The sequence below is a fragment of the Pinus tabuliformis genome, chromosome 2_2, assembly GCF_031772625.1.
Source record: "Pinus tabuliformis cultivar Carrire ecotype Pingquan chromosome 2_2, CPIR1, whole genome shotgun sequence".
Taxonomy (NCBI): domain Eukaryota; kingdom Viridiplantae; phylum Streptophyta; class Pinopsida; order Pinales; family Pinaceae; genus Pinus; species Pinus tabuliformis.
The window spans coordinates 365,410,535-365,428,265 of NC_142300.1; the positions used below are offsets into that span (position 1 = coordinate 365,410,535).

The 17,731-nt window shown below is 33.8% G+C and overlaps 1 protein-coding gene across 1 annotated transcript in view; it reads right to left on the reverse strand.

Moving 5' to 3' along the window:
• LOC149192746 (calcium-dependent protein kinase 13-like) overlaps positions 1-11,699 on the reverse strand; it is a 55,246-nt gene extending 43,547 nt beyond the window's left edge. Inside the window, exons 1-4 of the mRNA XM_089404697.1 lie at positions 10,438-11,699; positions 9,470-9,593; positions 8,998-9,141; positions 8,578-8,730 (exon numbers count right to left, since the gene is read on the reverse strand). Coding sequence (XP_089260823.1) covers positions 8,578-8,730; positions 8,998-9,141; positions 9,470-9,593; positions 10,438-10,932 — 916 coding nt within the window. The 5' untranslated portion in view covers positions 10,933-11,699. The remainder of the gene's footprint in view (positions 1-8,577; positions 8,731-8,997; positions 9,142-9,469; positions 9,594-10,437) is intronic.
• Positions 11,700-17,731: the final 6,032 nt, after the last annotated feature.

The following is a 17,731-nucleotide window of genomic DNA, read 5'->3' on the forward strand; positions in this document are numbered from 1 at the left end:
GCACGCATCCTCAACGTTTCATATAAATACAAGTGATGTTGAGGCATTATTCACTCTCTCATCTCTCACATTCTCTCTCTCCTTAGTTGATTGGGTTTACACACAAAGGAGCAGCTCTCACGTGGGAAGAAAGAGGACGAAGTAGGAGGATGCAAAAGGACAAAGTAGGAGGACACAAATTTGAGTATGTAGAACTATTTGACTGCGTTGACCAGGGCTGAAGATGGTATCTTTGACCAGCGTTGACCAGGGCTGAATATGGTATCTTTGACCAGCGTTGACCAGGGCTGAAGATGGTATCTTTGACCAGCGTTGACCAACGTGGTCTTTCTTGAAGTGCAGTTTTGGTGTGGTTGTCTCTCCTAAGCAGGCCGTAGATTTTGGCATGCAAACCAAGGCATTTTGACCTCAGGTTTGACCATCGTTGACTGCCCTAATTGCTGGCAGCAGGTTAACTTCATTTGACTAGGTTTTTCGGACTGTTTTTGGGCTACCTCTTCTTGTTGTTGCAGGCCGAGTTAACTGGGATATTGACCAAGCTGATTAGAGGTCAATTCTATCTTGTTTGACCAGCTTCGACTTTGTTGGTTAGGGTTCGTTGTTGCTGTCATAAAATTACAGATTTGTACTATTTGTACTATTTCTCTCTCTGTTGAACTATTGAACATTATAGAAGAATTGATCAAAGGGTTTCCCCACATTAGGGTTTGTCCCTGGCTAGCCGCCACATCTAGTGTCTCTTGTCTTGCCTTGTTTTCTGTCGATCTATTAATGTTCTATCAGCATTTTACTTTATGTTAATGTGATTGCTAAACAGTGGCTAATAGGAAGAAATTGAAGTAAATTGCACTAAGCATAGAACATACAATAAATTAATAGGAAGTGGACGCCAATTAGAGCCGTTGGTGTGGCCCTTTCGAAAAGAAAGCATGGCCTCAATTCAGGCTAGCGGAAGAGCCATGTCCCAGTGCTCAAGAGACATATCTTGATGTTTAGCCTGTATAGCATCAAGTTGGAGAGAAATCTCTCTCTTAGCTTCATTTCTTTCTAGTAATACTTTGCCGAGGAGAGCCTTAATATGCCAATATCTGATAGTACAAAGATATTGGTTCTATCAGCAGCAAGTATGACCAACATCAGGAATCCACTCAACAATGTAGGCCAAAATTTCAACATCTGAGAATTTGTCTCTGTGAGTAATGGCTTTTGTTGTTGCATAGTCTAATTCCAATTGAATGAGGCCATGAGCCTACATGTGAAGTCGATGGCAACAGAACATAGAGTGGGCACACTGGCATCCACGAGAAATGCCCTCAACCCAACTAGAAGAGCCTCTGTGACTTCTAGCTCGTTGACGAGGCATGGTGTCCAAGGCAAGAGGAAAAATGTGAGTGAAATAAACTAATGAGTGTCACCTAGAAGAGTTGAGCACAAACGTAAGGACAAGGAGAGAAGGGGGGAGATGGAGTCACTTGACCTTAAAGCGAGGCAAAATGACAGTAGAGCAGGGTGGCCTGAGAGGGTGGTTGTGACATAAGATAGGGAGGCGAGGCAAACTTAATGACCACAACACGAGGGATAGCACCACACCAAGACAAAAAATAGAGAATAATGGGAAATGAATGCAAAAATAACAACTTGACCACCACAATGGATGAAGAACCTAGTACATAGTACATACAAAAGTGGAGGAGCAGGTTACCTAGGGCCACTTGCTATAAGCCAAGTTGACACTTTGATGCTAGCTGCTGGAGCACAAAACTGCTACAACGACCTCAAGCTCCCCCACCACTTTTCTTCGAAATTTTTGCACACTTTTTCTGTAAGGATTCAATCTCATTTATCAAAAAAAGCAATTTCCAGCATGCTAGAAATTACCTCTTCCTGTTGTTATAGGTTGACAAGTGGGTTTAAACTTTAAAGGACTCATTTAACATCCACCATCCAACCATGGTACTCATTGGGTGACCATATTAGATAAATTAAGTTGTCCCTGTATTTTATGTAGACTTTGCAGTCTAATAGAACAGGACACTTGTCTAATTCGATCCATAAATCCTTAAACAATAGCCAAAATAGAGATAAGACCAAATTTGGTTAGGATTTTTCCTCTGCATCAAATTTAAGTGGTTACATGTTATATTAAAATCATTTGGTGTAATTTTATTTGTTGTTTTAGTTTTCTGCTACATAATCATACACATAAACAATGGGACAACCCCAAGAATTAACTCCTCCACCTCTCCTTAACCCCATTTAAGGCATTAGTCTTATTTGGAGTTAATTGTATCAAGCGGGCCTCCTCCCTTGACCTTTTAGGAGGAAGTTGGGCCTAAATAGCAGGGACTTGAGCGGAGGTGACAATCGGTCCTTGCCTTGTGTGTGCCAACCCCAATAGGTTGCGAGGACCTTAGAAACTTTGCTCATTGGATAGGTAACAATCCCAACCATGGGATAATATTCCAACATGAATGTTTACGCTTGAATGGCAAAATGTTCCTGTAATCTTCTAGGGTAATTTTACCTTGGGGTTTCTTGTAGTAATTAGTTCTTTCCTTTAATTTACAACAACTAAATTTAAATTTCTCAATCATTCAATTCCCGTATACAATGGTTCAATCAATAAAAAATTCAACCAAATTAAAAAACAACTGAGGATCTTGAATGCTTTAATATATATATATACACTTCAAGCACTTCTAACCATACGAATCTGATTTTCACCAAAACCATATAAAATTCACAAATTTAAATTTATCCTTGCACCAACTACGAAAATCATCTAATTCGACTTGTCCGCTTTCTTCCTATCTTGCGACACGTTAGTTATGGGACACGATTGTGGGACAGAATTGATCCCAGTTGCATGCAGCTTCAGTCCTCCACAGGATTGCAGACTCCGTGCCACAGTTACGATTGTCCTGTTCTAGACTTCGAATTAAACCACTATTTCTACTCGCTTACAAGGCAAAGACCTTTGCGTACACAAAAACCTGTCAGAAATATCACTGCAACACAATTTGTTCTGCAACAAGATTACGCGTTCTTCATTGAATAGGTAAATTGACCGGGATGTTGTGTTACAATCGGTCTTTCGGAGCTCCGATTCTACTTAACTCTCTTGTTCACCACACAAAGGCAACGTCAACTTCAACACTTGACTCTTCAGGGCTACAATCAGGGACAAATTTAGTCACAAGGACCTCGTGTCACCCAGAAAGCAATCGCAATACCACTGCGTTTTTTTTTTATTATTACGTTTTAAGATTCCTTATTCGTGATCGTCCATGTTAGATTCGGCTTCAGAAATCGGAGATTAGAACATGCCTGTCTAAATAATTTGGAGGCCCTCACACTAGGGTTGTACCACAGCCTTTGCTCCTTCTTTGTCTTCAACAAACTCCACTACTTCAGGAATAATGTGTTAGATACTATTTTCTAGAGGATCTTGCCCAACATTGCCCTCACAAAAACTTGTGCCAGAACCAATATAAAAAAACAAGTAGAGACCCCTCCGTCTTCAAAAATAAAGAAATATTTCTTGTGCCTAGAACAGAACCGAATCAATAGAAACATGCTTCTTCAAAGATATTTTTCCTGTGCCCAAAACAAAGAGAAGAAATTGGAGGATGTCAACTAGGGTTGAATCTTTCACCACCGAAATTGACAAGGAGAGCTAATGCTCAAAGAAACAATAAAATGATCCACACTTGATGCTCCAAAATGAATCCAAGTCTCCTTTATTTATAGACTTCCTTGAGGGGTTTCACTTTCTCAAGTGGTTGTGTGTCTTACTCAAAGCCCCAGATTTGGGCTTTTTCGCCCAACTTACCCAAAACTCGTCCACAATGGGGGTTTGGGGGTTTTATCCAACGAAAACCATTTCCATAGTTTGTTATACTAGAGATAATGCATATGCTTTATGCATTATGGATTTTCATATTGTTGTTAAATGGAATGGGCGACCAACGAATGTATCCCAATTATTGAAAGATGCTCCAATTAGCGCCTACTCCATCATTAAATATGAATGTCCCATTGTTCGGTGAACAAATTTCATGTGGACCTTGTTAACTTGAAATTTATAGGATAAATGCCAAATAAGAGGATTTGTAACATTTGATAAACAATTCCGGGGGGGGTCATCTTCGACCCTACAGAACAAATAGAGTCTAAATACGCTTGAGGATTGGTTAAGGCATCAAATAACCAAGCAGAGGACCTTGCACTATGGCAAGGACTGGAAATTGCAATTGCAAAGAAGATATCTAAATTGTCAGTATATGGAGACTCTCTTCTGGTAATTCATCAGATGAGGAAAAGGAAAGGATTGCAACAAAAAGACTATCCCCCTCTTTTGCAAAGGATTACTCTCCAAATGATGAACTTTGAGCAAATAGAATTCTTCCACGTGCTTCAATCTCAAAATGCAATGGCAGACTCAAAGAAAAATAAAGGAGCTCTATTGGAGCAAGGGCAATTGGAATTAGATCATGGAAGACCTATCTTCTCCCCAATTCCATGAATACAAAATTTAAGGTTTTTAACTTAAAGCCAAAAATAGGGGACAAACGAAAGTGGCATTTTAATGAACAGAAGTGGGATCCAGTCGAGCGCCTACACCATTAAATCCTCGCAGCCCTCGTCTTTCAAGAAGGACTATGCTCATAGCATTATCTTCATTTACATTCCCCTCAAGCGTCTTGTCGACATTAACATCTGGCGTGACTCGGAGATAAGCAAGGATCATAGGTGGCATTTTAGTATGAGACGAGATGGTTAAACATGTGAGAATTGGTTCAACTCTCTTCCTGCACTCAGCTCTAGATAACTTATCACACCTTCGCAATTATTACCTGACACTCCATGGATCAATGGAAGGTCTCAGCATGGATGTCAAATCCTCGCATTTCAAAGCTGCAAAGAAGCAAGAATGGAGTTATGGTTATATATTGGTCTTTGGCGCCGAGAAGCTCAACTTCCTATTGTCGCTGAGCTCTCGTTCCTATGATTTAAAGTGCTACCTCCTTCGCAAAATCATCAATCATACTCCAAGCTCAACTGTGAGTATGAAAGATCCATCAACAGCTGAAGAAAGGGCACAGATCGTTTGGTTGTTGGCAAAGTTGACAGAGTCCTTTGAAGGCCTTCTGGTTGCCTGGCAGAGGCGAGCTTCAGCAGAGGAGAGTGAGTGAACCACCTATCAATTATTGGCCAACTCCAAACTGTTGATTCAGAAGGCTCTCATGGAATATTTTCAGGCAGAGATATGTGCAGGTCTGGCTACTCTAGAGGTCAAAGGACTTGAAGACAAAGAGGACAATGAATTTCTGCAATGTGAGGGTGCACTGATCTTCAGCGAGGAGCCATCGACGAAGAAATTTAAAGGCTTTCAAGAAGTTGGAACCTCTGAACATATGCAACCTTTGGACATGCAGAGTTTCAGTCAAAGAAAGAATCAGGTGCACTTGGATCATATGAATCCTGTTACTGCTGCAAATTTTATTGTTTTTAAATGTTTTGTAAATATATAAAGTTATTAGGTACGTTCTGTCATGACTTTAGCCAGCATGTTTTCAGTATAATCGATAGATATAGCGATAGAGCAAGAATATGTCAATTTTGGACTCTGGAATCTATTGCACAGCAGATAAGCTATGAATATGTAAGGGAACTGGCCCAAAGCCCATTTTTTCCTTAATATAAATCAGTAATCATTCCTTTCAAAATAAAACATTTGATATACATTTCCATGATGTGCTAGGAATCTGAGCTCAAACAAACTCGCAAGAGTGAATTTGTTGAGCGTCTCCAAAGGAATAGGAGTCAAGTACGCAACAATATTACACAAAAATTTAACCTTCTTGCTTAAAATTAACAAACTTGTTTTGACTTCGGTCTCTTAATGTGGTATTTAAAAATAAAATTAAAAAATCCACCACTTCATTGCAACTTGTGTTACCGACAACCATCCTAGATCCATTTTAACTCTAGATCTACCAAGCACTGAAAGGGATCAAATCTCTTTTCACTCTAAAAGAGGTTTGCATCTCAACCTCTTTAACTGGTAGATCCGTAATTAAGATGGATCTAGGTTGGTTTAATTATTAATTATTAATTATAATTATAAATATTAATATTAATATTAATATTAATTTTATGTTACTTTAGTTTACTTTAATCCATTTTGACCGAGTCAAAATGTTAAACAAGACATTACATTACAACATCTCTACCATACTGCGCTGGAGAGAACCGATTTACACTTCACTAGAGAAACACCCTTATCACAAATGTTCAGCAACTTCAATCAATGTTTTATGGAAAATAAATTGACATTGAAATTATGTAAGTTTATTCCACACATAATATAAATGAGACCAACCCAAGACACTCAGATTGTACATTCCTACAATTGTTTTGCTCGAAATATTGTACAAAAATATTAGTTTCTATTTGCTCCAAAAACTGCAATACAAGTACATATGAAAGAATGGAAAAATAAAGGTACAGCTCAAAGCCTCCAAAAGAAACTGTATGGATCTACGCTTAAAATTAGTTTATAGCCTAGAGCTTACTCAAATGCTTACTCTAAAATTTAAGGCTCCCAAAGTTGTAATTAGCGCAGTTGTAGGTAACTTTTTCAGATTGGTGCACTCTAATTGGTGATCCACCTTTGACTTTGTCTGCTCTCTTGCTTGACTCTGTCAAAACCAGATGTTGTGGATGCCCCACATCAACAACTTACTGTTAATTGATCAAAAGCCCATCCTGTCCACACATATCCAACTCATAATAATAATGGCACTCCTCTTTGCTCGTCATTGTTTGCGTATAATTACATTCTGCTCTAGGCAATTCTGCGTTGTCTGTGTTGCACAGGTACCCATCCTCCCTCAATCCACCCAATGACAACTGAGATGACAAAAAAAACAAAAAAAACCATACCCACCATTTCATCGTTTCAGGGACTTGTAGGGCCCTAGAAAATGTCCCCAAATTGTCAAGGACTTCATAAGGGACTGAAGGACTTGCTTTCTATCCCAAGATATTCCAACAGAATTCAGGAACATTCTGGACAGATTTCGAGGATATTTTGGGCATGTATCTTCAGTTTTAACTATAGATATTGATGATTGGACAATATGAATATTTTTCCCATCTCGGTTTTCATAATATACTGAACCTGTACAAGTTGCAGCCCAAAAATTGGGTTTTTTATGATGGGTTTTGTAGTAGAAAGGGTGAACATGCACAACTGCATGAGGAAGAACATGGGAAAGCAATTTTTAGACAGACGCCCCCCTTGGTTACTTCTTTCCCCATAACCATAAATGAAGATGAAGACTCAAATGACAAAAACAAGGAAAATATCAAGGAAGAATGATGAGCTTCCATTCTCGTATCTTTCTAGGTTAACTTTTACACTCAGAAGATTGTATCTACTATCTTCATCGACTTTAGTAAGACTTTCACCTTAGTTTTGTTAAAATTGTTCCTCAGATTTGAATATGCGGGACCCTATTTCATAGCTATGAACTATTTGTAATTTTGTTCACATTAATGATGTTTTGTCAAACAAAACAAAAAATAAAAAGAGACTGACAGAAATCTAAATGGTCAGTAATTCTAAAACAAAATGTTTGGGGAAGTTGAGACCATTGGAAGTAAAATTGGATGTTGGGAAAAAGGTTGGATGGAGACATCTCTGCCTTTCAAATCCTTCGAAATATCAGTTTGAAACTTCAGGTTATAATCTTTCTATCAGTCAGCTCGATACAGAAGTCTAAATCCAGACCTCAACAACCAGAGCCTAAATCCCTCCAACTTTGATGGTGATATGGGTCATTTCCTTCCAGGTAAAGGGCAACTGGTAGGGATATCTTGGTTACTTTAGACTCCGATTAATTGAGGGAAATTTCAGACTAAGACCTGAAGAAGGGAAAAACATAAAAATAAAACCTCATATTAGCTTTAACAGCCAAAATACAACCTTTTTTATCACTTATTGCAACCTTAATGTTTCTATGTATCATGTCCTACATTGTTCAAAATAGAAAATGAAAATAGAAGACTCGGTATGCCATGGTATCAGAAAAACCAGAAAATGTAAAAACTTGAAATATACTGAAGAGTTTTCAAATATTTGATAATATCTCTTGCAAAGAAAACTTGCTTGTATTCCACTTTGTCACTCCATAATGGCTGAGCCTGTCATGCTACTATATTTCCATTAGTCCACGTTGGTGTCCTCATTATAAGACGAAGTCTTGAAAATACTAATTAAAATCAACTTGAGATCATACATTCAATCTTGCCTAAACAAAGTCAAGCACGTTGCTGTTCCTTACTCTAAGAATCAGTATAAAAGTGGAACATTTTCACTTTTCCTTCTTTTGTTCTTCCTCTTGTTTTCCTATTTTAATATTCAGTCCTAATCAATGCTTCTATAGAATCAAAAACTGCCCTCAACGGGAACAAAAATCCTGGCATAAAGTAAGTTTGGAAGCCTTTGCAGTACATTTAGGTCATGTACAAAACCTGCTTAAAATTTTCATACAGTGAAATACAACATACCAAGTACTTGCTGAGCTGTTAATCGTAGCTTGGGATCAGGCTCCAGCATCTGGCGGACAAGACTTTTTGCAGCTTCAGAAATTTTTGGCCATGGCTCTCTTTTGAAGTCTACAAAACCACGAAGAATCGCCTGAGCAACTCCTTGCTCTGATTCTGCATATGACCATTACAGAAACCCTCCACTTCAATTTCCCACTACCAATAAATCTTTGAAAGACAAAACGTAAACAAATTGTGTACTATTGAGCTGTATACATGCTTAGGCAGTACAATCAAGAATAGAGGCATATTTTGATCCTTCGCATATGCCTAAATTGAAATGATAGAATGTGGAAAGGAAAGAATCCTCATGCTTCCGCAAACGGAATCCAGAGCATTCCACCACAAGCTACCTGTGACATCGTGTCTACGGGTACTTACCAGCCCAAAATGGTGGCACGCCACACAATAAAATATACAGGATAACACCAGCACTCCACACGTCGATCTCAGGTCCATAATTACGCTTCAGAACCTCTGGTGCCATATAGTATGGACTACCAACTATTTCAGAAAAGCGATCCCCTACAATAGAGAGAAAAAGAGTATCAAATTATATTATTAGAACTGAGAAGCACCGATAGTTTAAAGATAGAAAATGATTGATTTCTTTCCTTGTATTAGCAGAAACGGTAAATATTGTCAATGTCCAAAATAAAACATGAAAAATTGATGGACCAGAAGCTTTTACAATTTAACTAAATAAAAAATCATTTAAAACCAGAACCTTCAGCAGGAAGAATTTATAAAAGTCTCTGCAAAGTTATGCCCCGCAGCCGGAGCGAGCTACAGTAGGTATCTGCTAAAAAAATTTACCAGAAATGCCGTATACAATAATGGAGTATCGACTAACCAGGTTTGAAGAATACAGATAATCCAAAATCAATGGCCTTAAGAGGTGAATTCTCCTTTTTGTTCGCAAAGAGGAAATTCTCTGGCTTAAGGTCCCTATGGATCACCCCATGTTTGTGGCAGAGCTGCACCAGAGGAACAGAATTACCACCATATGATAACAATAACATACACAGACATGATCTCTGTAAATGACTTCTGAAGCAATATCAACAAGGACAGGCAATAAACATAATCAAATTGCCATTACTGTCCCAGAACTTGAGGACGCATATGAGAACTCTTTATCAATGTTGCAAATATTGTTTCGAGGAATATATCAGCAAGGGTAGAAAAAGAAACTTATCAGAAATATCAAAGTAAATATTTGCAAGAATAAACTTTTATTTGAACCTATAAAAATAAAAATAAATGAAATATTGGGAGAAATAGGAGATATTTGCAACACTGCATTATTCTAATCTGCAGAGACATGTGGATCTCTGTAATTTCACTCGTGTTAGAAACTGTTATATTTGCTTTATCGTGCACCTTGAGAAAACATAAATTCAACCAATTTGATAAACACTTTTGGTGAGAAGCGTGAATGACACTGCATTTCATCACAGTAGAAACTTAAAAAATGCTCACGGCTATTAAAAATGACGGACGGATCTTCACAGGATTACTTCTTGGACATGAGCTTGCGCACTATCTTTGCAATGTGGTGAATTGGACAAACACAGATCTTGGCCTTCATCTTTACTAATGAGACGTCGAGAGATAAATAAAATAGAGAGTTCATGAATAAAGATAATGTATTAACATAATGGTTGGGTGATTGGTTGCAGGGTACACCAACATAATGGATAATTGAATAATCCGCTGTCAGATGAGCAATAGGGCTTTCCCTTTGTGAGACGTGGTGTGTTGACACACGCTTCTACAGCTATAAAATCTTGTACGTGATTACAGGTGGAGCGTACTCACCTGAACGACTTCCACGATTGTCCGTGTAACAGCAGCGGCCGCGCGTTCCGTATAATGGCCCCGGGCAACGATTCGATCGAAAAGCTCCCCACCCTCGCACAGTTCCATCAACAAATGAACAGCATTGTCGTCTTCACAGGTAGCCTTCAGGCTCACGATGTTATTATTCTTGGGCAAATGTTTCATAATAGCTACTTCCCGCCGCACATCTTCGATGTCGATCGCAGTCTTGAGCTTTCTTTTGGAAATAGACTTACAAGCCAGCATCTCCCGAGATTCTCTATCAGTACACAAATAAGTGATTCCAAACTCCCCTCTTCCGAGTTCTCTATCCAACAAATACCTCTCCTCGACGCTCTGCTCAAGGCACCCCTTGAGGACAGGAACCTTGGCGACATCTCCTCCTACATTATCCCTCTTGCGGCCATTGGGACGTGCGGGGGGCGCTTTAACCCTTTTCTTTGGCCCCCCAGCAGATCCACAGCAGTTCCCCATAGATGCAGAGACGCGATTCTGCTCTTCTTTCGCCCGATGCAGGTCACGAAGGTCGAAGTTCACAAGTTCACGTCTGTGTCATTCACGAGGCCCGATCACGGCGGTCTGTTCCAGTTTTAGTTTTCACTCTCCACGCACACGCCATGGGATCGAAACCTGCCACGAGATTTGTTCAGAAGATTTTCGGTGAGATCGTGCGTGCCGCCCCTCGCAGTCAGTATGAAATAAATGCGCACACAGCAGAAATCAAAAATTTCACACGGCCAACAGCAGCCTGTTGCGGATTTCGAGAATTCGCCTGTAAACCCTAGAGCCTATGAATGTCTCTCAGGTCAAGGGTTCGAACCTCGGGCGTTGGCAAGCATTACAATTTCAGTGCCCCGGAAGTTCCAGTTGGCGTGAGAAAAAGAGAGAGAGGAGGTCGCGGGTGGGCATGGCAGATGCAAAATCGAAACTCGCCGAGCACACAACTAGGGCCAGAGCCAACGGCGTGGCAGAAGCTGTCATCAACATCAAGACAACAGAGCTGAAAATTTCTTCGTCGCTGCCAAAGACAAAGCGAACATATACTATTGATGCAAAGGCGATAGAAGGAACAAGTCTGTATGTATTAATTAGTTGAACAGTACAAAAATTTGAAGGGCGGGCCTCGAATTCAACGCGCTGGCCTGTGTGGCCATGACTTCTGTGCTTAGGGCGGCTGCATGTGACCTTGCCTTAGTGTTTTCCCAATTACAAAAGTCAGTCCCTAGAGCTTTATTTCCATCCCCGAGGTGCATTATGTCTGAAGTGGCAGGCACCCACCTAATTATTTTAAATTTATTGTGATAGTGCAATAGGTTTATGGATATGATTGGTAGCTCGTGTGTTGTATATATTGTCGAATTTGATAGGTAGATGGTTAACATATACAAAAGGTAAATTGGTTAAAAAAATTACATATTTAATTATTATAATTTTGAAAAGACATTTTATAACGAATTTGGGAAAAAAACTCAGGATTGTGTCAACGGTCAAAGTATGGTAAAAATATTACTAGATTGTCTCAATGATCAAAGTATGGCATGTTTGATTTGGTATAAGTGAATAGACATTATAATTTTATTAGCAATAAGTTTTATTAGTCATATTTTTTTAATAGTTTTAATATATTTGACTAAATATTTTATTTATCCAATATAAAATTGAAATAATAATATTCTATATTACTTATTTTATTTATTTATTTATTTTATGTTTTATATAATGTTAATTTTAAATTAATTTGTTTTATTATTTTTTAAATTTTTTTATTATTATAAATGGAGTGTTTATTTTAAAAGTTAAGTATTTGGAAATTATGAGTTATTTTGAGTTTTATTCCATTTAAGCATGTGCATAATAGTTTGATAATGTTAGATTTAGATTATGGTATGTATGGACATATTATGTGATTAATATTGAAAAATATTAAGACTTTTTATGAATGAACTTAGTATATCATTTTGATGTTATGGCACATGGTACACAAAACATAGTTTTATCTATTAATGTCTGTAGCACTCTTAAAACTCTTCACAACTTTTCATTATATTTGATGATGATTAAGAGTGCTACAGACGTTGATAGGTAAAACTATGTTGTGTGTACCATGTGCCATAACATCAAAATGATATACAAAGTTCATTCATATAAAGTCTTATATTATTGCAGTATTAATCACCATGTGCCATAACATCAAAATGATATATGAAGTTCATTCCTATAAAGTCTTGATATTATTGCAGTATTAATGGCATCACCATGTGCCATAACATCAAAATGATATAGGGAGTTCATTCCTATAAAGTCTTGATATTATTACAGTATTAATGGCATAGTATTTTTCATTGTGAATCATATATTTAGGTTTATCTTGCTCTTAGTATTTTGCCATGTGATACAATATTTTACTATATCCTATTGATCATGTTGTGTTTTTCTTTATTACTCATATAGTTAGGGTTATATTGTTCTCAACATTTTGCAGTGCACGACAATATTTTGTTATATCACAATATTGATCATGTTGTATTTGTCATAATCACTCATGCATTTAGGGTTATCTTTCTCTCAACATATTTATATTGTAATGTATGACAGTATTTTACTATAACCCAATATTGATCATGTTGTATTTGTCATTGCCATAGGAAATTTAGAGTTATATTACTTTCAACTTTTTACAATGTGTGACAATATTTAATCTCCCTATAAATATATAAATTGTCAATGAAAATAAATGTATTTTTAAATATTATTATAGAATTGAATTGTAAGTTGGTATAATTGTTTGTGGGTGATTCATATATTTCTTATATTTTTTATTTCATAGTATGATTGATTTCTTTTTATTTGAGATTGTGTTAAATTTATATTTTGTTTAATTTAAATATTTTATAAATGGTTTTGAAATTTTATATTAATAAGGCAAATTTAATTTTTCTATAAATTTATTTTATTTTATTAAACAAAGATATAATTTGATTTATTTATAGCTTGAAATTTTTAGAAATGGTTTTAAAAATAAAATTATTAAAATTTCATATTATATTTTGATAAAGCCCTTATTAATATAGATAAGAATTTGTGAGTATAAGTTTTTTTAGTTTTTTTAGTTGTTTGAGTTGTAGAGAACTTTCTAAAAAAAAGTGTAAATGATTTATAATCTGTCTAATTTTTGGGTGGACATTTCACTCATCATTAAGGCCCAACAAAACATAACTGTGAAAGCTCTCTATAAAATGTTTTAGAGAAATTTAACCTTTCTCTAATAAATAAATAAATAAAAATTCAAAATTTAATAAAAAATTCTTAGAAGTTATAATGTAATGTGATTGATATAAATTTTGAACATAAAATTTATATTAAACAATAATTCATTTTAAATATATTTAGTAAAATAAATATTTTATTTAATTAGCAAAAAAAAATATTTTATTAAGTTATATATATATATGAATGAGAATGTACTATAGATTTATGGATAAATGAAATTTTATTTTTTTATTGGTTATTAAGTAGTTGGTTTAGGTGGGTTGCTTTTTCTCCAATAATTATGATAAGTTTATGAGCAATAGCAATTGTTGTCATCATTACTAATTAACTAGCTCAACTATATAAAATAAATGGTTGTAAATGTTGATAGGCATCAATCTATGATAATCATCAAAAACTTACCCTATAATACATCTCACAATGACCAAATAAAAATAAAAATTAACTAAATGATTATTTTCTTTATTATTGGATTGTTTCAATGGTGAAAGTATGGCATGTTTGATTTGGTATAAGTGAATAGACATTATAATTTTATTAGTAATAAGTTTTATTAGTCATATTCATGTTTGATTTGGTATAAGTGAATAGATATTATAATTTTATTAGTAATAAGTTTTATTAGTCATATTTTTGTAATAGTTTTAATATATTTGATTAAATATGTTGAAATAATAATATTTTATATTACTTATTTAATTTATGTTTTATATAAGGTAAATTTTAAAGTAAATTATTTTATTATTTTAAAAAAAAAATTATTATAGATGGAGTGTTTATTTTAAAATTTAAGTATTTGGAAGTTATGAGTTATTTTGAGTTTTATTTTAACTTAAGCATGTGCATAATAGTTTGATGATGTTAGATTTAGATTATGGTATGTATGGACATATTATGTGATTAATATTGCAAAATATTAAGACTTTTTATGAATGAATTTAGTATATCATTTTGATGTTATGGCACATGGTACACAAAACATAGTTTTACCTATCAAGGTATATAGCACTCTTAAAACTCTCCACAATTTTTCATTATATTTGATGATGATTAAGAGCGCTACAGACGTTGATAGGTAAAACTATGTTGTGTGTACCATGTGCCATAACATCAAAATGACATACAAAGTTCATTCATATAAAGTCTTATATTATTGCAGTATTAATCACCATGTGCCATAACATCAAAATGATATACGGAGGTCATTCATATAAAGTCTTGATATTATTGTAGTATTAATGGCATTGTATTTTTCATTGTGAATCATATATTTAGGTTTATCTTGCTCTTAGCATTTTGCCATGTGATACAATATTTTACTATATCCTATTGATCATGTTGTATTTGTCATTGGCATTTTGTAATGTGTGATCATATTTTGCTATGTTGCAATATTGATCATGTTGTGTTTTTCTTTATTACTCATATAGTTAAGGTTATATTGTTCTCAACATTTTGCAGTGCATGACGATATTTTGTTATATCACAATATTGATCATGTTGTATTTGTCATAATCACTCATGAATTTAGGGTATCTTGCTCTCAACATATTGTAATGTATGACAATATTTTATTATAATCCAATATTGATCATGTTGTATTTGTCATTGCCATAGGAAATTTAGGGTTATATTGCTCTCAACTTTTTGCAATGTGTGACAATATTTAATCTCCCTATAAATATATAAATTGTGAATAAAAATAAATGTGTTTTTAAATATTATTCATTGTTCATAAATTTAGGTTTGTTTTTGCTATCTACATTTTGCAGTGTGTGACAATATTTAATCTCTCTATAAATATATAAATTGTCAATGAAAATAAATGCATTTTTAAATATTATTATAGAATTGAATTGTAAGTTGGTATAATTGTTTGTGGGCTGATTCATATATTTGTTATATTTTTTATTTCATAGTATGATTGATTTCTTTTTATTTGAGATTGTGTTAAATTTATATTTTGTTTAATTTAAATATTTTATAAATGATTTTGAAATTTTATATTAATAAAACAAATTCAATTTTTCTATAAATTTATTTTATTTTAATAAACAAAGATATAATTTGATTTATTTATAACTTAAAATTTTTAGAAATGGTTTTAAAAATAAAATTATTAAAATTTCATATTATATTTTGATGAAACCCTTATTTATATAGATAAGAATTTGTGAGTATAGGTTTTTTTAGTTGTTTGTATTGTAGAGAACTTTTTAAAAAAATGTAAATGATTTATAATTTGTCTAATTTTTGGGTGGACATTTCGCCCATCATTAAGGACCAACAAAACATAATTGTGAAAGCTCTCTATAAAAAGTTTTAGAGAAATTTAACCTTTCTCTAATAAATAAATAAATATAAATTTAAAATTTAATAAAAAAAAAATAGAAGTTATAATGTAATGTGATTGATATAAATTTTGAACATAAAATTTATATTAAAAAATAATTCATTTTAGATATATTTAGTAAAATAAATATTTTATTTAATTAGTAAAAAAAACTTATTTTATTAAGTTATTTATATATATATATATATGAGAGAGAATGTACTATAGATTTATGGATAAATGAAATTTTATTTTTTATTGGTTATTAAGTAGTTATTTTAGGTGGCTTGTTTTTTCTAGAATAATTATGATAAGTTTATGAGAAGTAGCAATTATTGTCATCATTACTAATCAACTAGCTCAACTATATAAAATAAATGGTTGTAAATGTTGATAGGCATCAATCTATGATAATCATCAAAAACTTACCCTATAATACATCTCACAATGACCAAATAAAAATAAAAATCATAAAAATTAACTAAATGATTATTTTATTTTAAATTATTATCGTCTATATATATATATATAACATGTGAAAATATTCCAACTATAGAGATTCATCCACATTGTCACTGAGAATATTTTTTTTTACAGTGTCATGCTTATCAATACCACATGCCAAATATGATATGGGTTGATATGACATTTTCTTCAATTAATTAATTTGATGTAATTTAATTAAAAGAGCATAACTAGGATAAATCGATGACTACTACATCCACGGAATAATTGTACCAGACAAATCTACCCAAAATGATCATGTTCTGCCAACTCAAAGATATAGAGAATTGAACTTGTAACCTCTCAATAACAGAAATGATTTAACAATAAAAAACTCAACCAACAAAACTAACCATTAAATTAATCTCCTCATTTACCAAAAAAAAAACTAACTAACTACCTAATTGTCAATAATATTATCACTCCAAAAAAATTACAAACTAACTAACTAACTACCTAATTTTCAATAATATTATCACTCCAAAAAAATTATTAACACAAAGAGATAAAATTAAATTACATAAACTCAAGTGAGAGAAAAATAGGTTCCTTTGAATGTAAAAATAAAAAATTAATTACAACGAGCTAGAAATAAGTAGCGTAATAAAATGTTTTACGTACGGTAAATTTGTGATCCAATGACGTCAGATATAAATTGACTCTAGTAGTTTAGTCAATTTCTAAATTGACTTTTTTTTAAAGATTTGCGTCTATCCTCGAGTTTGTTTCTACGCCCCTTCGAGTAATGATGTTTTATTTTAAATTATTTTAATGAATTTATATTAGTTCTTTCTTAATTCGAAGATGATAAAAATATTCAAAATTTAATCGTTAAGCGACAATTAAAATAATTATCATTAATTGCCATACAAATTGACTTTTTAACATACTTATATTTAAAAAATATCCCCATAAATTATGATAAGATATTTATTATATTATTTTTTTTTTTACATAAGACTTATATGTCCAATTGTTCTAGAAGCCTTTGGTGAGTTGGTAAACTTCTAGAATCCTAATCCATTACTAGGTATAAGATGTTCTAGAATGTGCAAGTTTTTCAACTCTTGCATACCATCTACGTTATGGAATGTTATGCCATGCCCTGTGTGGCACCATGGTCCACCTTCTTTGAATTTGACATCCACACCTTTCACACAGTTGGCA